At 35.1% G+C, this 24633-nt stretch overlaps 1 protein-coding gene across 12 annotated transcripts in view; it reads left to right on the top strand.

Annotated features, from left to right (window-relative positions):
• Nucleotides 1-24633, top strand: part of LOC105196261 (glycine-rich protein 5) — a 155386-nt gene that overhangs the window by 63810 nt on the left and 66943 nt on the right. For 6 of the 12 annotated variants that reach the window (XR_005574653.1, XR_005574648.1, XR_005574652.1 and 3 more), the window contains exon 4: nt 2910-3060. Coding sequence is in view for 6 of the 12 variants with exons in the window: in XM_026136893.2 (XP_025992678.2) it covers nt 3015-3060; nt 3788-3829; nt 7166-7564; nt 12391-12521 (618 nt within the window). In the remaining 6 variants the exon portion in view is untranslated. Of the gene's footprint in view, nt 1-2909; nt 3061-3787; nt 3830-6932; nt 7017-7093; nt 7565-12390; nt 14728-24633 lie in introns of those variants that run through there. The other 6 variants (XM_026136893.2, XM_039448595.1, XM_026136894.2 and 3 more) reach the window with 3 other exon arrangements.

Below are 24633 nucleotides of genomic sequence, written 5' to 3'. Positions count from 1 at the left end.
CTTAGTTAGCATATTAATTAGAAATATTTCTCTGATTTTTGCAGTAAGGTTTATAATGAAAAATTATATATGTATGTATTGAATTGTTGAACCATACATTCAGTAGCTATTTTATTGACCATATATATTCGGTTGAACATAATTCATTCAGTAAATTATTCAATAAATTGTATTTTATACGCAAAATTCTATTAACTACTATTAATAATGGTCTATTATAATTTCATGTACTAAATTAACATGGAATGAAATGAATGAACTCAAACGCCGCATTAATTACTGTACTTTATTAAGTGATGAATAATGTGTTGTATTATGTATTACATGTGTCTCTTAAATTTATACATAGACACGCACATATGTACATACACACGCACACATGCAAACAAATACACACACACACACACACACACACACACACACATATCTGAATACAATTTGGTGCTGCTATTATAGTGACAAATTAATCAATCAAAGTTTATAATTCTTTAATAAGGTAATTGTATCCTATACGGCTTGGTATCCAACATAGCCTATTTGCCGTTGTTATATAATAATCAATTGAACAAATAACGCTAGTGTGTCATACAGGTCGTTAATGTAACTTGATTACAACAGCCAACTGCTCAGTTACTTTGTGTATTCTGTTATTGACAGTGTGATCAAAAGTAACATTTTCTGGATTGTGTTTCTCGTGATCTTTATTTCGTGGGAAAGTTACCGCTTTCTATAAGTATCAAGTGATGCTTTATTAATCTACACGTTTCACATTATTTTAGCTTTGTATTTATACTTTACAATGCTCTATTTAATTTATGTTTTTGTCCTAACGTTCTGCTTTATAACTAAAAGAAAGAAAAAGCTCTTTGTAAAGTATAATTAAGATGATTTACGTTAATAATACGCATACATCGATGTAATGTTTTTTCGATACATTTATTATTTTAGATCATAAATTTTAATCAATCTACTAAACGGTAATTCGTAAGCCGTAGTTTTCAGGGGAAAAAAATTAAAACATTTTGATAAGTCAATTATGCTTAATAGATTGTTAACTTTTAAGTTGAGGCTAAGGACAATATCATTTTCGTTATCGTTTACATTATCTTCAATAATTTAAAAGATATAACATTTTTAAATCTAAGATAAAGATTAAGATAATACATAATACATTATAATTTTATATAGATAGCGGTAAACACTGCGGTTGTGCAATAAAATATCTGCCATTTTTGGCAATGTAAAAAATATCACGAAGCAAGGTAAATACATATAATAACAATTATTGTCCGAGCACGCAGTGTCGACAAGTCATTCAATTAAAGCCGACTTGAACAAATTGATACAGACATAAAGAAATCATTTAGAGCGACAATCAAACAGACGATGTATCGCGAAATTAGCGATTGTAATACCGTGCGTGAGCGATTTACTTCGATAATATTGAACTTCCGTATGTGTGGCTACCTTATAATAGCGAACGCGATGTATTTCGCGGTGTGTTTCGCGGATAGGAATATAATCTTGCCCGCAGCCAGCCAAGATTCGTACTGACGCGCTCATGCATAAGCCATTTATACTGGTTTACGGAAATGTCGAGAGCGTTGCGCGACTCGTTTTCGAAAGCGAATTTATACATTATTCGCCGGCGATTATATAGAACGGCAGTGGCCGCTCTCGCGGATCGTTTCAATTATTCGTACGCCTCCGCGATGCAGTCCATCGATACAGGAAATTTTCAACCTTACGCACTAGTTAACCTCCGCATGTAGACACGGTCGCTGTTTTCAACTTGGCCAGGCGTACGTTTCGAAAGAGAATTTATTAAATTTAAAGGGAATAGCTGAATTTTCGAAGCAATCATAACTACATTACGACGCCTCGGTAGAGGAATAAATTTGCGTAAATTTTAACATTATTAATTTGTGTTTCTTATTCCTTTAACGCAAACAGACACATTGATGTATGTTGATATTAATATTGATAAAGGAAAGTCGCTGATACACATATTACTTTGTTTTTGCATTGTATTTCTTAAACAAAAATTAAAAATAAAAGTTTGAGAATATAAATACGAAACAGGATATTTTTGCTTTTCTTTTTTTTTTTTTACATGAATCATTTGTACGAAATGCTTACAAGTTGATGTACTATATGTCAGGAACTTAGGAGCATTTTACTTCGATCTAAAACATTCTTTATCGATTTATATAAATACGAGATGCAACATGTTGCATGATAATATATAAAGATAGGATTTATTATTACTGGATATTATTACTGGATCTGATAACGTTGTGTTTTTTATTTTATTCTGATAAGATTTTTATCTTACAGTCTGTCTTATCGATAAGTGTGCTGAGTTATATTGTATATCCTCATTTTATGTTTAGTTCGAACTACGTTATAAGAAAAATAAAAATGAGAAAAGTATAAATAAAATAATTTTAGGATGTCACAAACATGTAAAATCATTTAATATTATTCAATATTGTTTAAACTATGCAATTTGCGAAAAAAAAATTGTGTAAATTTTATTCTCGTTTTTGAAAGAAGTTTGTTTTTAACAGAGTTTATGTAGAAAAAAGCCATGAATATGTAAACTTCAGGATCATTTTTAATTTTTTTACTTTTTGAATTATTTAAACAAATTATTTTATCAATAATATTAATAAAATGCAAGGTTTAGTTATTGAGAAATAAGGGGGCTTTAGAAGATTTATGTCAGTACTTTCCTTTAATAGCTTTTAGCAGTCTATGACATTATAGATTTTCCAGTTAAATTTTTGCACCGCTTTCAACTTTGTCAGTGAAAAATAAATCTAGAAAATTAAAAATATTTTTAAGAATTGCATCTTTCTATTTTGCCTCATATATCTTTCTAATAACGGAATTTTATTTCTGTGTAGAGAATCTCCGTTCCAATGTGCAGCACTAGTCACTGACGATTTCGACGTAAGCGCGAAGTTCAACGATGTAGCACAGTTTCTCACGGAACGACCTGTTGATGAAGTATGGGTTGGTTCTTCCTTGCCAGTATCTTGTTGCTCTCCTTATGCGGTAAGTCTTAAGGCATGATGAGAACTCTTCAGATCGAAGAGCACATATTATCAGAATATTACTTGCTATTGCTTATACAGATGTCTGCAAGCGTTTTAACGAAACATAAATACCATTGTAAAATGGATATGTTTTATATTTTGCATAATTTGAGAAAATCTGTTTATTAATTCTACTAAAATTAAAAATTTTTAATCATTTTGTACTCACGCGCTTGAAAATTTTCAAATAATTTGGATTTTGTTATTTTTTTTGAAATATAATTTTACACTTATCTCTATCCGGAATAATCTCTATCCGGTGAACTTGCGAGTCTAACGCTAATTTCCGGAATCACAGGGGATTAGAGTCCAACTGTTCGTAATCATTTGCGAAATTACGCAATTCAAAATTTAAGTGGCAGAAAGAGCAAAACAGCGGCACAGATCATGTTTGGAAAAAGCAATCTCCGTGATAAATGGTTAAAACAAAATTGGTTACAGTGCGGATTTAATAACTCGCTCAATCTCGAGATAGACTGCCGCAGATTGATCCTAAATTATACTTTGTTAAATCCATCGATTTTCTATTTGTGGTTAGACTTCAGATTATATTCCTCGCACCGCAGCCATCCAAATTTTAATCTGCATATGCAAATTACTCGATATTACCGTGGCTCAATAGCGAAAAAAATATTTCCTTCATAAAATTTGCATTCTTCATACCGCTAACACGATTCTGCATTAAGGGTGCTGTGAAACTGTCAATCACATTTTTCGCAAACCTGACGGTAAATTAATTTTTTACGTTACGTTGAAAGAAAAAGAAAGCCCCCTCTTGACACACTTGGCACGAATGCATGCGACGAAAACGGTTGATAATCGTTGATTCACGTTTCAGTTCACATTACAATTAAATCCTCGGGGTAAAGTACGAACGTAAAAGTGTTTGTAAATCTTTTGAAAAATCAAGCGCACTTGGAATAATGGCGAGTGCATTCAAGCAGCTGCGAAGCTGATATAATAGATATCGTATCAAGATTACATCACGTGAAATGGAGGAAGATAATATTAAAAGTTACATCTGTCATTAATCCAAACAAATTTGACGACAATGTTGTTAGCACGATCTGAACTGGAATTTTTAATCCTTTGTTAACGTGATTGTTATCGCGATATCCGTTCACAATAGTGCAGCGTAAAATGCAATTTTGAAATAAATTTGGTGATATATAATGCACTTGTGGCTCGTGCTCGTATATTTTCTGAAAAGTGGATTAAACGATTTGCGTGTAACTACACATACACTTCTGTGTCCCCTATATTTTGCACATTATTTTAATTCAAGAAGGATCCCATTATAAAGTATTATAAATTATGTATTGCTAAGTTCACATACTATAACTAAAGATTCTTAAATTTGTTACATGCAATTTTTGTTTTCTGAAACATTATTTTATAATAATGCTTCAGAAAACATAAAAATTGCACGTAACAAATTATTTTATAATGATTATAAAATAATGTAATGTAACAATTTCTTATATAAAATCGATAAGCAATATTTGATAAATAAGAAAAGACTTGCATTTTACTGTACATTTATGCGTTGAAATTTTCTAGTTAAGAGGGCAAACTTTGAATATCTTGTCTATCTGTTTCACATCAAAAAGACACGGTTCGTCAAATTTGCTTTGCAAAAAAAACGCAACAGGTTTTGTAGTCAGTGAACCTCGATATTCTCGGTATTCAAAGGAACAGAATTATTGAACAGACAAAATTGCTAGTCGTAGTATATTTTTTCTATTTCTTCCTAGCAAACTTTGGCTTGTTTTCTCTCTTTTCGGTTATTTCTAAAAATTAATATTGATATAATAAAATAGAATCCGATATTTTCTTCACAAGTTCAACTGCAAATTGATATGTATTCGGAAATAAAATATATGAGGAAACGCATGTGAAACGCTATGCGGAATACAAATCTTTTTTTTTTTTTTATTTATCTGATATCGATTTTATATATTATTTAAGAGAAAATGTAATGCAAAGGAATTTTTTTAAATTAAAATGATAGAAAATGTGCGTCACGGGTAATATTGTAGACATTGTTTTTTTTCGGTTTAAATTATCACGCTTATTTAAGTATAAAAGGAGTAAATATCTTAAGAAACAAATAATTATTCCCTTTATAAATTTATTTAATTTGGAATTTAATTGCAGTATTACTCATAGATAATGATGAATATAATTATCGTTTAATAACTACATTATATAAATTATGCAATTAAAGCTACGTAATTAAAACAATTTAGCACATTTAGCAAAATTATTCTTGTAATTACGGAATTTCGATTTATCTTTATCTCTTTATTGTTGTTATAATCGTCATCGTCTGTCCGTATTAAGTGGTACCGAAAATGCGATTCATCACTCATCCCTGTGAATTAATCGTCAATCAATTTACATCAATGTCACCACTCCCGATCCAATTGATCACGGATTGAAATCCTCTTGACCCTTAAGTATACGTGTTAGTTGTGGGAGAGATATCCCAACGATATAAAGAGGAAAATATCACTTTGATACATTTACATTCCAACTCTTGATTCGCTATTATTGAATTGCCCCCTTCTTGATCACGATTATCCGTGATCGTTAATTAAAGCGGGAATAATCCGTGAAACGCTAATGGCAAAGCTATCTGTTGCAAACTTAGTGAAGCAGTTTATACGATCCTCTGATCTCTTTGCATACTCACTTACCTGAAAAATTCTTCGCATGGATACCTTCTGCTCCATTACACCGCTCCTTCGCATATCTAACGCTAAGATCGATTCTCTTAGAATTCTAATAAGCGTGACTTATCCCATATGTATGTTTGCTCACATCGAGCGGCGCCGGCTTTCCGACAAATCGGTCTCTTGAATGAAATATTTGTCCCCAGCGTAAAGTAAATTAGTTAAAACTTACACGTACCATTTAAGTTTGAAAAATCACAAATTAAGTGGTTTATCATAGAAACACAAACTTTCTTTCAAGTATCTTCCCATTAAAAAATTGTTTATATGTAATTAAATATAGTTATACATAATTATGCATCAAATATGTCCATATGTATTAAAATATATATAATTATGATTTTCATATAAAATTTATATTTTATATACAATTATATATAATTAAATATTATTGTATATAATTTTATATAGAAATCATAATTATACCTAATTATATATTTTTATATTATATATTTTTTAATATATATGGACATATTTGATATATAATTATATATAACTATATATATAATAATTATATATGAAAAATTTTTTATTGGTTTGCGGTCCTGCAAAGAGTTTAAGAATTACACCTTTCATTATTTTCAAAATAATGAAAAAAATTGTAAAGAAATTAACACATTGTCCTACATTGCACTTGAAAGTAATACAATTTAAAACATAATAATTATAGACTTAGATTCAAATTCAAATCAATCGAAAACAGTAAACGCGAGCCAAACGCAAGCACCAATACGCAAATTACATTTCAAGTATTATAATTACATTTGTCATGCAGATCCACGTACGTTTCGGTTCTCTATTTCGAGTCATCGCTTTACAAAACATTTGAATTCCGAGATATTCACAATAATTAATAAGAACAAACAATTTAGCAGCAATTTTTTTACCCGGTTTAAAAATTATTTTAATAAAAGATAGAAGTGTTCTTTAATGGTAGTGCAATTAAGAAATGATGACAAAAAAATCTTACTTTTTTTTAAATACAAGTACTTTGAGTATTCAAGATGATTTATGTAAAGTTTCATTGAAGTGCAGAAATCAGTTGCTCTGTAAAATATAAATAAATAAAGTTTATTTGTTTTATTTTTATTTACAGAACAATTGAGGATTGCAATGAAACATTGTACGCGCATAACCGTGTTCGCGACTATTCCGAATGACTTTCGTTAGATAAGCGAAGGTAAGATGAATCGCAGGAATTAACCGTGCGCAATTCACCGTAAAATCCCCATTGATTGATCGTACGTGAATCGATAGTTTAATGGCGCGCATGTCCTACTGTGTCCATTTCACGCTGCTTCCTGGGAATTTCCCGATCGGACGAAAAAGCGGCGGGAGCGCCGATGCCACAGAGTGGAAGTGGGAGCCACGGTCAACCGCAGGCCGGTTCGTCGCCGAGCACCCCGGGCCCCGGCGGCGGTGGTTCTACCGGTGGTGCTACCGGAAGCGGCGGCGGTGGCGGCGGCGGCGGCGGCGGCGGCAACGGTGGCGGTAACGGTGGCGGAGCTACCACCGGCCCTGCTGGAGCTGCGTCTGCCCCGGCTGCCTCTTTCGGTGTTACCGGTGGGTCCATCGCCGGTGGAACGACCGGCGGTGGAGCCGGCGGCGGTGCCGCTGCTTCCGGGACCGGCTCCAAGGGGCCCGCTCGTCGTGGTCGAGGGTGGCGCGATTGGCGTCGCGGCGATCCTACCCTCATCAAGGGCCTGTGGAAGTCCAAGGGTCCACTAGGTAAATCGAATTCACTTCGTTCTTCTCTACTTGTGATCTTTATTGTTATCGTTGTGCAAACGTTTGTGCTTGTGAATGACGCTGCGTATTGGAATGTTGAGTCGTCGATGCATTTCTTATTGGGAATTTGTTGAAAAGATCTTGACGTTGTTGGTTTCAGCGACTACACGGTTAGAAGACTAATTGTTCGGACGGAGGATGTTGAGAATTCATTTTATGCAAATTCACCAAATATTATAATTTTTTTAGCGAGAACTTAATCGGAAGTAAAAATCCTTGCACGATTACAATATTTGTGAATTGGCACAAAATAAATTTTCATATCTCGTGTCTGGATAATTTATAGTCTTGTGACTTTTTACTCGCGAAAGATTTCAGAACTCTCACGTTCTTTTTATTTCTATTTTGGCAGATTTTACACACACATTGAACTTACAAAGTCTATTGTTTATCTCCCCCCCCCCCTCCTCCTTTTCATACTCTTTTAGTTACGTACATTGAGAAAAATGTCCAGAGAATAACGATCAGATTATCCCATTAAAAAGTAGCAAACGGATATTTCGTATCAAAAAAATAATTATCCGTCACTTTTTAAACGAATTATCCGTCCATTTTCGGATATTCCGATCTAAATAATCGGAAATATACGTTTGTTACTTTTTAATGGGATAATCCGATCGTTATTCCTCGGACATTTTTTTTCAGTGTAGGAACATTCGTAGGTTTGTTGTGTAATCGCATTATTTTTGTCTGCTATAATGGAAACCTCGCATGAATATGAATCTAGTAGACAGCTTTATGCTTTTCTTGCCTCGGCGATCAATTTTAAACGTTATATATGTAGAAGTAAACTCTAGAAATAACTGTAAATATTCATAAGCTGTAAGTGCTATTAATCTTAAATAATTAACACCTGCAAATATTTCACTTGTGAAAACCCACACACGTCATCGTAAATTGTATTTGCGCGCATGACGTAACGTGGATATAATTTATGTCATGAGCTCGTCGACTTCCGAGATATCAATTTGCTGTTCGTGGCCGCAATTTGTTGAGGAAACTTTTTTTTGGATTGCTATCCTGACGTAGCAGCATCTGTCACGAAATCTCGTCTCATGATAATCGAATCATAAAGCTTGCCACGTGGCCGCTCGTTCGCGGTTACGTATGCGCTTGAATGCTACGTAAGAAAATTTCGTATATGCTCGTAAAATTATTGGAGTCCTAAGGGGATTCTTCAGCTTAAAAATATAATTTAAAGGGGAGTCTCATAACTTTTTATTCCTATATATTTTATATAAATATTGTATATTTCTAACAGAGGAGCTTTAGGCATTGCCATTTTCAAAATAATAATAAATAAAATTAAGCAAAATAATGATAATTTGTTGTTTAAAAACATATTTTTATAATATAAATATTAATGAAGATAAAACCGAAAAAGAATTCTTCATAGTAATGATTTCAATATAATAATATAAGCGACATTTCCACGTTTCTCACTAGTATAACGTTATGTTTGAAGAGAATATTATTCATGAATATTTTATACTCTTATACGAAAGTGATACGGTAAAACTTTATATTTTTAATTCCGAAATGTTCCTTATAAAATTTCATTCTTTCTTATAAATACAATTTTTCAAAACTCTATTTTTTTGTTTGAATTAAATTATTAATCAAATTAAATTATTATCAACTTGAATTAAATTATTAATTTTGAAACTCCTTTTTTTATAAGACTCAATGCTATTTTAAAAAGTTATATTTTTGAAGAAAACTATACGGTTAAAGAGATTAAAAATATTTGGGAGAATACGTCTATTAATTATAAAGTTATTCTCGAAATTTGATCAAGTTCTTATACTACATAAAAAAGTTTGGAGACATTTTCCATAAATCGGAGTCACGCTTGTGCTCGTTGCAATCTAAATTTTGAAGTAAAACTTTTCTAAAATTTAGGCTTACACTTACAGATAATGAGTATCCACCGTCAGAAGTTCACATTCTCATAATGCACGAGTTCAATTAAGTTATCGTAACGAGGGCTCGAGCAGGAAGAAGAGAGTTAGTCAGCAAATCGGATTAGAGTCTAGTTAATTGGCGACGCGTTTGAATTTTACCGGACAATTTTTTATCGTGAGCGAATACAACGTATGACGGCGACGCGCTTTGTTTTTTTTTTCGCTACCGGTAGCAGTCATTCACTGACATCGGCAGTATGTGTAAGCTCGAGACCGTCTGTGTAGAGATAATAATGGCGACGGCTGTGAAAAATTCATGAAACGAACAATCGAAACGGCATCGTTCTCCGTTGGCTCGAGCCTGTGTTTTAACTTTCAAATACGACCATGGTTGCGAAGAGCCTCTTTCGCTTTGGAAATTTCAAATTTTTTATCGTAGATGAAGACTCTACTAAAGCGCAAAGTTTTTTCATATTTAAAGTTGCTTGATTAGAAAAGAATAAGAATAATTCAATAATAATTCTTCGACTTACAGCATGCGAATTTATAGAAAAGAGTTGCCAAATGCGTATCCCGATTAAATTATTAAATTAATTGTTTTTTATTATATTTTCCATTTGGAATTGTTTCGTTTGAAAATGAATGATGGAAGTTGTAGCTTGATGTATCAAATATCAATTACATATAACAATATTTAACCTTTTACTAATAACAAATCAATTTATTGTAAGCCTTTCTGCAACATGCTATAAAAAATACAATTTAAGCAATTATTTTCCGAAATTGTATCGCTTTGAAAGTATCAAATTTATGAAATAAAATAATTAAAAATATAGGTAATTATTAATTAATACTTTATTAATAATTTTGCTGGCGGAAAGAATTCTACAAAATTCTTTAAAAATTTAAGAAATGCTATAAAAACCAAAGGAATGCTTGGAACACTTGTTACTTTTAGTAATTAATTACATAGTTTTAAGAAAAAATAAATATTTTTACGACAAAAAATATAATTACAAAAAGAAACTAATAATTTTTCTAACTTTTTATTAATAATGGTACTTTGTATAATACTTATTCGTAAAATTTTTTTCACCCGAGTAAGCTATTTAAAAATGTATAAATACCATAGTTCGTTGTTTGACGTAGTTTCATCGAGAAGTTCATAAAAATCGCAGAAACGACGCACTAAAAAAATATAGAAATTTACAAAAATTTAAACGTATTCCAATTCTAATATTTTCATGTAGATTTTTGTAGTATTTCTAAAATTTGCATTTTATGTAGAATTTTATAAGATTTTATACTAGAGTTATCGAATAAGGATCGAATAATTAATAATTAATGGAAAGATAATGATGTCGAAATAAAACTGGTTTAAATGTATTTTTACAATTGACATACTTTTATTCATATTAATTATTAGTTTTAATATAAATTTACTTATCAGTCATATTAATATCATTTATTATTACCATAAAATTTGTGATGATACAATGTAGAAAACTTGATAGATTTTGTAAAAATTTTGATTTAATTTTTATAATAATTACAAACATATATGTGCAACGAATGTAAAATATTCTACAGAAAACCTTCTTTAATGAAATGTAAAATATAAAAGTTTAGTATAAAATTGTATGACTACATTATCGTAAATTGATTAAAAATTTAGTTGTATGATTTTTTAAAGTGTAGCACGCACAAACTAGTACCATGAGTTTTTTTGTCTACGTTACTCATTTCTTATTTATTTCATATTTTAGTTACTAATTATTGCTTTTATTAAGTAAAAATGTAAAATATTGACGAAGTACGGTTCTCAGACGACCGGTATGTATTTAGTAACTCTCCCCTATACTTTCTAAATGTTGGTCTGATTTTTCCCAAACTAATTAATTTTTATGTAAAATTTGTAAGTTGTATGTGCATGTATCTTTGTATTTCTTAAATCAGCCGCTGGCACTGAATAAAAGTTGAAGTTAGTTCCGCGTAATTGTTTATATTTACAAAATTATAACGCATTAAAAAATATTAAATCGGGGTAAAACTTATATTAAAATAATTTTTTCTTATTTCTACATTAACATCGTTAGAGAAACTAATAATATTTTATAGGCGTATTTTATGTTTGCATAAATTACGTTGGGGGAATATGATTAATGTGGCAATTTTGTTTTTATCGGGTAATCAATGAATTCGCAATCCACCGGGCAAACAATCGATCAGTCAAACGCCCGGTTAACTGGAACTCCTAAATGTCGTTGATCGATGTATCACAACTGCTGCAGAGTTCGCCGAGATTACTTCGTTAAAATAACTAACTTGCTCGCATCTCTCCTGGGCCCATTAATGCAAAACAAGCGAAAAACGTGGCGAGCGCGCCGTGTGTCGTCTCTTGTGTGTACCAGTGAGTACCGCGCGAGAGAGGCGATTTTCGCTCTTTATTTCTGTTTTCGAGCCATGATCTTTCGTTCGCGTATCCGCGTGTCACTCCGCTGCTGCTCTCCCGTATTTGATTTTCCTTTGATTTCGCAAACCCCCGTCGTGCATTTCCCCAAGCAGTATGTAACGTCTGATGCAATTAATTCAATTGTGCCTCACGTGCGCGCGCGAGATAACAAATTATACCTGAAGGGGTTGAAGCAACAAGCATGTGTTGGTACCTAGGCGAAGTGTGCACCGATGATCCTCCCGCAATGCATGCGACCTTTCAATCCGGTGCAGAGCTGTCAGCCAAAGACGTTTAATTGTCTCCTCGATTGCACGCACGCACGCACGCACGCACGCACGCTTCGAGTACGTGTCGAGCACGCGTTAATCGTCGTTCACGAGGGCATCGTGTCTCTTGTGTGCCAACAGATTCGCTAGGACAGGCGGAGATCTACATCATCGTGGCTCTCCTGATCGGCTTCTTCACTGTGGTAATCGGCTGCTGGCTGTCCGACAACTGCTGGTCGCCGGAGCCGGAAGGGGTGGTCACCCTCGCATAGCCTAGTGCCGACTTCCGTGCCTCCAGGCGATAACAACTACTACGACGCCCCTCCTACAGGATTCTTCAGGACCTCGGCCGCTACACGTCGGATCATCATGGTAACGCCACATCCGGCAGCGTCATCAGCGGCAATCATCGACCGTTGCTCGACATCAACGACAATGACACGCTGTTGCGCGTATAAGCGCGCAGGGACCCTCCGCCTCGTCGAAGAGGTATCGCTCGACCGAAATGACACCTCTCTCGCAAGTTCCTATTTCGCAAGGGACGAGTTTTCGAGCGGGGTTTCTTGAGCGCGCGCGCGCGGGAAAAGAGACATGAGTCAGGGAAGGAAATGAAATTTGAAAGGACGAACTGTAAGATTTTTCGCTCTGCCGATCACATATCGATTTCTCGAAGTCGCAAGAGCTAGGGAAAAATTTGCTCGTCACTTCCGCAGTGCCAATCGAGAGCTGGCGAGTACTCGAATTGATTACTAAACTAACGACGTTTCGTATACGCGGCAGACGATGTTAACTTGTTTGTAACTCAATCGAGATGATCTCTAAGACTGACTCTGCAAATTGTAAGTCAGTTCCTTTCGCGCCGTTATATAAACAATTTCCTTTCTCCCGCACACACAGCACGTTTTGATTCGAACGCAAACAGTACTATTGGAGATATACACTCTACGCCCAATTGTTAGTCGTTAATTTGATCGGTGCCTAATTAACCAGGCATTAACTGCGCATTCAGCGGCATTGTTACGCCGAGTCCGGAGTACTCGCGATGAATATCAATACCGCGGGCTATTATCGCTTGTTACGCAATCAGGCGACGAGCAAGCTTTCAGAGATAACTTGGAGATAATTGATTTTGCTCGGAGGAAGGCACGGTGTACCGAAGGGAGATCTGTCCGATATATTAGCAGACGCCGAAAGAGGAAGATCTCTGAAGTAGAACCATCTCGAATCCATTTGCCATCGATACAAAACGCCATTTGTCATAATGCACGTCGTGAAATATACGAATGAAATCCACGTTCTCAGTCCATCTTTTTTACTTCTTTTCACGATCAGACAATCTCTCGCCGACTATTTAAACTCCCAAGCGCGACTCCCGAAGATTCGTTCCTCGATTCATCCCGCGGGCTCGCGCGGCTCCCACGTCGAATCTTCGAGTCGAATCGCCTTTACGACCGACGGAATTGCGTTTTCCAATTTCAAGGTGAAGTAAAGTTTGAAGGCTCTATCTCATCTCCTTCCCTTCCCTTCCCTTCTCTCCTCTCCTCCCCGTCCTCCGTCCCTTGTCCGTTCGGACGTCCGGTCGCGAAATCCGATCGGGTTCGTATGCGCGAACAGAACGAACGGGAACCAACGAAGTTCTTATTGCGATAATAGGGCGAAGTTGCTGCGTCGGACGGCGACACGCCGGTGGCCGCAACTTCGCGTTGCGGCTGTGCGCGGTGTCCGAAATGGGTCAACAGCCGCGGCCACCGCGCCCTCCCTCATCCCCTCGCCGTGGGCACGTAACGTCATTAAGGCGCATCGCATCGAAACGAGCGGCGAGAAGCGCGTGCATGCGGCTGTGGATAACGACTTCGCCCACATGTCTTAATCATCGTGCTGCACGTTTATGATGTCGACCGCGTACCCGTCGGGAAAGGCTCCGGATCCGTAATTAACTCCCGATGAACCCTGGCGCGAATTCCCGTTCGACCGTCCTCTCGAATTTCGACGCCACTCTATATTAATTTTGTCGTCAATCTCCCATCAGTCATTAATCGCTTCATTATCTAACATATCGTATCGTATTAGGAGACTACTTTTCACTTCTCGTACATCGTCATCGGTGAAATTTGACGAGCCCGCGTACTTCAAGTCGTAATTCAATGTTCGAACTTTAATTGAGAACGCGACGATAATTGATACTTTTTTTTTTATTTTTTTTTAGCAAAAATTTGACATATTCTGGCAATTGTGAAAAAAAGTTTTTACGTAAAACATGAATGCTAGAAATTTTATTTTTTTAGAGAAACACACACGATTGTTGATTAATTTTTTCTGTAATCCTACACACAAAAATCTAATCTAATATTATACTTATGCGTATAGAAAAAATATCAAATCTGCTGTCAAGAAAAGCGATTACTCCATTTAGCTTTTTTCTTCTAGTAACACTTATTTTTAACAAGAATATTTTCTTGATAACATACTCATTGCAAATTAAAAAAAAACTTATTATATAAAAAAAGAACATATTTTTTCGAATAATATTACTTATAAAATTATATAAAAAAAGAAATCAGAGTAATAAACAAATTGAATTTTTGTCTTATTTTAATATTTTTAATCGAAGCATATTAAATTATTGGGATTTTGCTTTTGAATAAATTGTATGCTTGTGACGAACTTGTGAAATATTTAAAATAAGTAATAAAATTAATTTAATGTGTATATATTAATAATTCTTTTTTTATATATTTATCAAAGTTTAATTTAAGTAAATAATACGTGTTTTAAGTAAATGCCATGCGTATTTTAAGATTAATATCAAGAAAATATTCTTTGCAAAGGTAACCGTTGCCTAAAACAAGAAAGCTAAAAATCGAGCAATCGCTTTTCTTAGCAAGAGAATATTTTTCTGTACGTATCACATATTTTTACACGATTATTCGTGTATCGCGTATGATTTGCTAGAATTTATCTACGTTGTCAGATATCAATTAGTTCGTTACAGGAGGGACTAACGTATCTTAGGCGTGTATCAGTTATACACTTAACCGAACTATAGGAGTTGTTAATTACCACCCTGCAGAGCCGTAGGATCGAATATTGACTTAACGACGTCGGGGATGGCTCGCTACGATTAACGGAGAATACCGGGACCGTATTGGTTTTACTTCACAGCGCGTCTTACTGTGCGCTATTGTGTAGTAGACACAGTGGAACTGTTTGTACGATCTATACCGCTGGATTAATGAAATCCAGTAAACGAAATACAGTTGGCGGTGTTCAGCTGACAGCTTCTGTTCAATACTAATACGCGTTTCTTGCGATTCGTGCTATGTTTTGAAACTCGATATATTCTTAGTACTAGTGGATTTTTAATTGATCTTTTAATTCGATTTTATTATAGAAGAATTGTCGATAATTTTTTTTTTCTATTTATTGTTAATACTTTAATTGAATAAATCATTTTTTAAAATTTTCTTTAACGCTGTTACATCTTCGAAGATCTGTTTCTCTAATATTAATAAATTATTTTATTAATGCCTTTGATAGACGCGCACATCACTGTTCTATGTATTGATCAAGCTCTCAATGGAATCACTGCAACGGCAATAATGCATATGTGGGAAAGTGTTGCATTCGTACAGAAAGAACGAATTTTGTTTGCTAGGTGCCCGTATGATTTTTGCCGCACGGTTTTATCGTCTGGTACGATGATGAAATCCGGTTAGTGAAAAAGTGGAAACGCTTTACGGTGGTGGTTTCAGGCTCGAATGTCTTTAAGTTCCATTCAGAATCTAGAAATTTTTACACCATCGATGTCAGATAGTTCTGCTGAATTTTACACGAACAAGTATAATAATCAAAATGTAGTCTTGTAAGTCTATAGTTAAAATGAGAGAAACAAAACGCACGCTTTGTGAATTCCTTTTTTTATTTAAACGAACACAAGTTTAGCTAAATGATAATTCCATATCCCTATTATCGATTCCGTATTTTTAATTAATTATTCCAAATTATTATAATTATAATTATATATGTTATTTGCATAATAATTATAATTATGTGTGTTACTCGCAGAGTATAATACCTAATGTATTATATATACACGTCGCATGAAAAAAATGTTCTCTCAAACGATACCTGCTATTGCGATATCACCACATGGCCCGATTGTCGAATTGATACGACATCTATCACAGAGCGATAGAGTTTCACATTTAAATCCTATTTTGGTGATTTTTTGCCATAAGCTCTTGACAGTTTTTCAAAGTGCTTACCCCAGCACTGAGAGGAAAAAATGAGATTGCAATTATCATATAATTTAACTATAATTCAAAGTCATTTTTGTGTTTGCTATTTAAATTATAGCTATTAGATATAATTACTGCGCAAATAGTAAGTGAATATTAAGAAAATAATTACATTTACATTTACGATTGCGTTTATTGCATAACAATTATTTTATTTCCGGCATCTTTATATTTTACAATATTAATATTTTAGGTTGTTACAATTCATGATAAACTTTTTTTATAATTGGTAGAACTATAAGTGCAAGATTATTATTGATAACGTTACAGCAGTAATAACTATAAAAATGGAGCTCTTAACCGATTTATTAGTGCGGGATGCAATCGTCACAAATACTAAACACTTTTCTCTCACAATCAGTGTAGCTTCCGTGCACGCGTTGGCGCGCGTTATAACGCCCGTTTGAAAAAAAGCACGCGCTCGTGATGAAAGTAATCCATAGAGACGCGTACTATAACGCGCGGTTACGCATGCATGGAAGCCGAGGGTTATAGCGTACAGAACTATCAAAGTTTGACGATCAGATTTATTTGAGATATTTCCAGCTTTGGTTCACGCAATTGCGCTTGAAGCCCGGCAACTATTATTATATCGACACGCGGTTTAAAGACTTGCAAAACATATTTAATAACTTTTATATGAAAATATTGAATTGAGCACCGAGAGCCGCCTCGACCGAGAAATGGCACCTCCTCTTATTTCCTATATATTTTAATCGGCTTTTTTTAGCTATTGAAAAATGATTATGAAAACCGCGAATTAATTAGTACACGTTACTTTTATGTGACGCGCCGGAGCGAGAACGGTAGGGCTTTTTTTTTAAAGAAAAAGTCAATATTCTAAAATCTGTCAACGTGTAAATCTAGTAAGCCTTCAAATCGTTCGGGGAAATAACGTTAGATTTCCAAAAATTTGGTCCAGTCGACGTCGGAGGATAAGTGATTCGATACTGCGAGAACTTTTTTTGGACCCGTGGCGAGACAGAAAGAATCGAACAACATGTTAATATCGCGCTTTCTGTTCGACTGAAAAATTGAAAAAATTCCGCGATGCCGCCACATAGATTTGATGCACTCGGGCATGTGCGGATGCGTGCGCGTGACGTAAATGCGAAACAACGAGCAAGATGCGGATATCTACGCGCGTAGTGGACGACAGTAGCGGACAGCACGATATATCACGCCGTTCACGAAAGGGACACGATCACTGTCGAATCAACCGTCCCGTTCTTCTTTTTTTCCTTTTTTTTTTGTCGTCCCCTGCATATTGTCTCGTGCGGGTCGAGCGGGTCGCATTGACAGACTAATTAACCCCGAACAGCTCTCCACAGCTTCCTCTGCACCGCGTTTATTTTATCTGTCGCTTGAGTGCTCGCGACCGCACACGCACACGCGCGCGCACACACACACACACACACACACACACACACACACACACACACGTACGCGCGCGCGCGCGCGTTTGATCGATTAATTGAATTTTGATGCGCTTCGACAGACGAGTGATAATCTCAAAGAGCAAAAAAATTACGTTTTGCAGACAAAATTTAATTAAAATGTACGACAGTCGCGTCAAGTCTTTGAAAAAAGACGTGCAACACGCATTTTCTTTTGACGTCGATATATAGCATTAAAAGCAAATTAATTAATCGTAGAAATGTGGTAATAATAATTCTTCCAGTCTTTTTGAGAGAAATCCATTATTCGTTGATCTCATTTATCTTCGCGTGTTTTACTCCGTGTTTGCTTTGCCATGAATACAGCATAACTTAGTTTTGCACTTTTATAATACAAACTGCGGGTTTTTTTTTTCACATTATCTCTAAACTCTCGGCCATTTTTATAGAAAAATCAATGTTTTTATTTAAAAAACTTTTTGAAATCTAATTATACAGAATGTCCCGAAATTCACGAATCAAAATGTTACTGAAAAAATAATTAAAAAGTTAATTACTTAATTAAAATTAAATTAGGAGGTGCGTTTGATTTAGGACGCTAAAAAGAAAAATAATTTTTGCGAACTTTTTTAACAAAGAAAAATAAAATTGATTTTTTTAAAACTTTAAGGATACTTTATTATATATTTATACTATGTTAAAGAATTTTTAATTAACAGAATTCAAGATAATGACATAATAGGTTGTAGTTTAAGCGTCTCGCTACTGGAGTTACGAAATAACGAGAAAAATGGAGTTTATGACTTCTGTCTGAAACATAAAAGCCAAAAATATTTTTAATTTTTATATGATTGTATAGTCGATACACTAAAAAAAAAATAAATAAAAAAGTATGCAATTGTAAACTTTGGAGTTATTTTTTAAAAGAAAAAGTGACAATTTTGATGATGTAATTTACTTTCCTTATTCGATGAAAATTGTTTCAATTAATTTTTTACAAATGTTTTTAATTTATTTATGATAGTTGACAATGATTTAAATAAAGAATGGAGTCGATTTGTCAAAGCTTTTTTTCTATCTTTCTCGCCAATTTGAAAAAGTATGAAAATGTTATTTCAAAAATGTTATTTAAAAAGCGTTTTAAAGTTACGTTTATGTTTCGTTTTATTTCAAATTTTATTTTGAAACTTTAGTATTATATTCACCAAGAGTTTAAAGGTTAAAGTAAAAAAAGTAATCGAAATTTTTGACCCGTTGCTTGCTTTTAAGTGAAATCACCTGTACATTTTCATTTACAGAGTATTTCAGCAATAATTTTCAAGATATAATAATTTAAAATAAAAAAAAAAAATCGAAGACAGGGTTGTGTAAATTTCAAGATTACGTTCACATGGATTACTTACGTATTGTTTATGTTATGTTTACATGAATCTTTTTTATAGATGTAGATAATACAAGCAATGTAAATTAATATAAATCGGATAATATAATACAGAAAAAGTTAAGTTATAAAATTATTAATGCATTCGACTTTAATTAATTAATATAATTTTTTCACTATTTCTCTGATAAAATTTGAGTTTACACTTATGATCCTTGAATAATTGTTTACATAGTTAATATATAAAACAGTTTATATTGTATACACCTAATGTAGATTATTTATATTTTACGCGTAAATGCTCAACTCTGATCAGATATGACAATCATTTTCACGTGGTGACCATTGCACGCGTAACTTATGGACATACTATCTAAACGTAGTTTGTGATTGGCCAGCTTCTTGCCCTTATATCTAAAAAAAAATGTTTGTAATAAAAATCAACAAATAACTATTTTGCTTAATTTTTCGAAAACTTTTTTACTATGGTATTTTGATTCGCGAATTTTAGGATATCCTATATATGCATGATTCGAAAAAAAATTATATTCTATTATACGTCCTGTATGATAGAATACATTCTTATTATTTTTTTATTATAATTTTAATATTTTTTATTAATTTATAATTTTCAATTTGTTTGTTTGTGTTATATCAAAATTCTCCGATAAGTACAGTGTAACTTAATTTGGAAAATTTACAACAAATCGTAATTTACAACAATACGTTGATATTTTTACATTGTCCCAACTGTCTGAACTATTTTTACAGAAATAGCAATATTTAATCTGAGAAATCTTCCAACTTTTTTTAAATCTCTACATTTAACAGAACATGTTACAATTCTATTCAAGTTACACATTTTCGACTTTGCTTGTTTGACGAAGATCGTCGAGCGTGCGCAACGCGAAATCTTCGAAAGAGCTGGCAATCGGGACCCGCCGCTGCTGGGTCTCTTCCGCCCATGAAGATTCCGCGCGGCGTTTCCAGCAGGCGACATGAGTTATAGCAGAGGGTGGCCAATGCGAACCGGACGTTCCCGGATACGATCGTCGCCGTGTCCGTGCGCACGTATCCGCGCGAGGGCGAGAACGTAACACGTCGGGTTACTGGCACGAGCTTGCGAGCTCCGTAAATCACCGCCGGACAGCGGGTACCGTCGCGACGTGGTCCCTCGTGGTGTACGTACCCGCGCGCGTACGCTCGCCGAACACGCTCGGACAATGCGCGTTCCGCGCGAACTGCTCCCGCGGTCCCCGATGTCTCGACCAGATAGTTCCTCAGGTCAAGGAATCCTCCCTGGATGCGGACCGCGACGCGCAATCGCTCATTTCGCATGACGTCCGTATAATCCTCCGCTCGAAAACCCACGGAGCCCATTGGTTTCCGCTGAGGGGATAAGCATGGAATTTCGCTATCCTTCGGAAAGCGCAGATTTCGAGCATCTTCGACGAAACCGACAATATTCGAATATGTCCGACCGATTTGTAAAAGTAACGTGTGACTAATGCGTCGCATTTGCAAGTGAATGAACTTTAGGAGAAACAAAGAAATACGCATTGCGCGATAATTTTTAGTTTTAATTCTGCATTGTAAGGTAGACTTGAGTGTATTAGCAACTACAAAGTTTATAATTGAAGTAAAGTTCATTTAAATTACATGAAGAATAAGTTTGCATTGTCTATTTGCAGTTCTGGAGTTTAGTTTAGTTCGCCGCAAAAATGTTTCGTTACAAAAGTGAAAACGGTTATGAATCTTATACACTTGCAAATTTTGTCTCGTTATTTTAGTTACTTATTATGGAAATGAGATGGAGTATACATTCATGGGATCCAGGGTGCTCAAATGAAAATATAATTTGGGAGAGAAATAATCACTAGTTTACAAAACAAAATTTAAATCAGGGAAGGTACCTGAACCGGATAAGGCGCTTAATCTTACTTTTCGAAAACTCTATAAAAATGTCCAAATAAATTACATGAGAATTGAATCTTTATTTCACACCTCATATCACTCACAAAAATAAAAGATACTTTCCATATAAAATATTTGAAGATAAACAAAAAAAAAATATTTTTTCAAACATATTATACATATTGAAAAGAGGAAAAAATTATTGAAAATAACAGAGAAGCTAAACATTCATCTTTTAAACATCACTAATTGCCTTTAATTTGGTCTTTAATTAATTTTTTAATTTTTGAAAACTTCCAGCCATTTAAGTGCAATTTTAAATTTTCAAAAGTTAACAATATTGAAAATTGTTGTTCATTAATATAATTCCCATATAACAAAAAAATAACAATGGTTATAAATGGTAAGTCTTAAGTAAGTCTTATTTGATATAAGCGCGTCGTTGCTAAAAAAATGTATTTATTTTAAAAATTAATATATAAATTTGTTATTTTCTGTAGTTAGAAAGTTGAATAATACTTGTCATAATACATTATAATAAATTATAAAACAATGTATATACAGGGTGATTATTAATGAATGTCCCCACTTTTTACCATAGGAGCACGCATTTGTAATTTCTAATATAATAATATGTTAGAAATACATATCCGTCGGTAAATCAGGCTCCTATGGTAAAAAGTGGGGACATTCATTAATAATCACCTTGTATATATATACACAATATGATTTTAAAAACCTTAACGTGCATACATACACTTCATCAAATTTTATTATATGTATTAAACAGACGCATTGCTGCGATGGCGATTCTAATTCTTTGACGTCTCTTTTTCTATGACACACCCTAGGCGCAAAGTGCGCCTTTACATGGTAAATGCAAAAGTAGGACTTTATTCAGCGCTGAACTTTATTCGGCTCGGGCACCTCATAATTGGGCGATGCGAAAGTGATTTCGCAAAGCAGTGGCAGGATTTTGTATAATGTATGTATATCACACATACGTTATTTCGTAATAATATACATAGACACATGTTCGTTATGTTATCTTGTGGCTCACGTCGAATTTGCCTTAAACGATTGCGAGATGTGCGGTAAGGTGTTATGTACAGGAGGATGGAGGTACGGTGAATTGATGATACAAGTTGCTGGCCTCGATTACATAACTCGGTTGATTTATCGACGGGGAAGCAATCTCTTGATATTCGTGGCGATTACTATAGAATGTTATCCGGACATCGAATTACGGATATTTATCTTGGATTTCTCCTCGCTTCCCGTCAAATCTGACGCGAATAGATCTGACGGGGAACGAAGCTTAATAGGCGAAGTAAAATTTTCTGTTAGAGATGTAGGTCGTATCGCGATTGAAATCTTTCGATTGTTAAGCGATGGCGGGCGACTGTCTACGACGCTCGCTTGCTCACTTGCACGGTAGCGATGCTTTCAAACCCCGCACACAAAAGGAAATAGTAGCTGCGCGAAGATTGACAACCGCAGGAAAAATGCTGCGATTCGAATCGCAGTTCGATTACTTCGGCGCAATGCCGAAGGGGGAGACTTGGTAATGTTATCAATTATTGCAGGGCACGATTTAATTTTTGTGCGATCCGATTGCACGCAAATCACCCGTGCACGTTACTTCTTTACAAATCTTTGCGAATAGCTTTCGTAATAAATCCTACACACACCCAGAGGCTTGAATTAAAAATCTAAAGGATACATTTCTCAAAAGAAATTAAGAGAATTATGAAACAATTACAGATGTTTTTTTTTATATTACGCTTGAAGGTAATGGAAAAATTTTGGCGACAATTTTCTGAATCTGAATAAAAAGTTATTTCAATAAGAAATAGACATGCGCTCCAATGAAAATATAATTAATAATGAAATAATAAAAAAAAATCTGAACTTTTTTTATTTAAATATTTTAGGTATTCAAGATGATTTAAACGTGTGAAGTTTCATTGCGACGCAGAGATTAGTTCTGTAAATAAAATTTATTTATTTGCAAAATAACTAAAAACGGGCAATCACAATAAAACTTTGCATGAATCATCTCGAATATACTTAAAGTACTTGCGGAAAAGAAAAATTAAGATTTTCTTGACGTCGTCAAAAAAAATTTAATTTTTAGCAACAGATAGAGTAAACAAACTATAATATAATTTTTTCTTCACGCAACTTTCAAATGTATATAATTTACTTGAAGCGTTAATATTAACGCATTTCCAAATTTGATTTACTTCGCTAGGGATTGTAGGGATCCGACACGTCCTTAATATCGCAATGCTGTTAGATGACGAGACAATGCAGTGTTCCAAGAGAAATTTAATTGAAAATTTCTGGGATCATCTCAACGAGTGACGGATTTCATTTCCTTGCACAAAAAAGAGCTTGCCACTTATTTATTTATTTATTTATTTCTCTAACAACGCGCGTACTTTGCTCTATGCGGATTCGGCATAAGAGTTATATTCCTGCGGAAATAAAAATCAACTGACGGCAGTGGGATTGCGACGGGCAAAATAAGCGCCGTGGACTGGTAACTAAAAAGAGCCGTGCGTTTTCTACCACCGCGAAGACGACGATGGACAAAAGGAAAACGCTTCTTTCGCGGAAGCAAATGCGCGCCCGGATAAGAATAATAAAGGCAAACGGGAAGTCTCGGGAATCGCAGGTCGACCGCGTTCCGCGAGTCTCCCGATTAAGTCGAGCAACGGCGAACGGCGCTCGCCGCGATCGTTACGTGGTAATCGCGACAAAAACGTTGTTCGCGAAAAGAAATCGCCGTGCTTGGCGGCGGGGTCCTTGAGTGGGGACGGAAAAAAAAAAGAGGTTCTCCGTCCTGTGGGGGCACGTTACTTGTTACTTGCCCGGCCCGGAAGTCTTCCTCGCGCTCTCTAGCGAGCGGATCTTTTCTTCTTTCGCACGAGCGCGCAGGCTCTCTCGGCGAGGCGCGCCGCGGCGAGAATAATCCGCGAAGAGGCGCTCGCTCGCGGAATCGTCGGCGTTTTAACGGCGGAGAGACGCAATCATCTTGCATCCGGCCGCGACGCTCGGAACACACAACGCTCGCTTTGTCGCCGCAGGACATCCTCGCTCGGCTTCGCCTGCGAGAGACGTGCGCGTGTCCGCGCCTCGGGTAGAATTCCTCTGTTAGCACGGTTAAAGATTTCCTCCTTGCAAGGTGCGTGTAGGCACTGGTATGAACGTGTACTGCGTATATAAACCGCTTATCTAGGCGAGCAGCGTTAAGTCCGGCTGTTATCGAACACACGACGTTGAGACGTGAATACTGAATCTGAACAAGCTGTTCTCCGTGAGATCTCGAGGGAAGCTGGTCTCGCGACGCTTCCGAACAAACGTAAACTCGCGGAAAGGACAATTTTGC

Source organism: Solenopsis invicta, chromosome 4 (assembly GCF_016802725.1).
Source record: "Solenopsis invicta isolate M01_SB chromosome 4, UNIL_Sinv_3.0, whole genome shotgun sequence".
NCBI lineage: Eukaryota > Metazoa > Arthropoda > Insecta > Hymenoptera > Formicidae > Solenopsis > Solenopsis invicta.
This window is presented reverse-complemented; position numbering and strand designations above follow the sequence as displayed.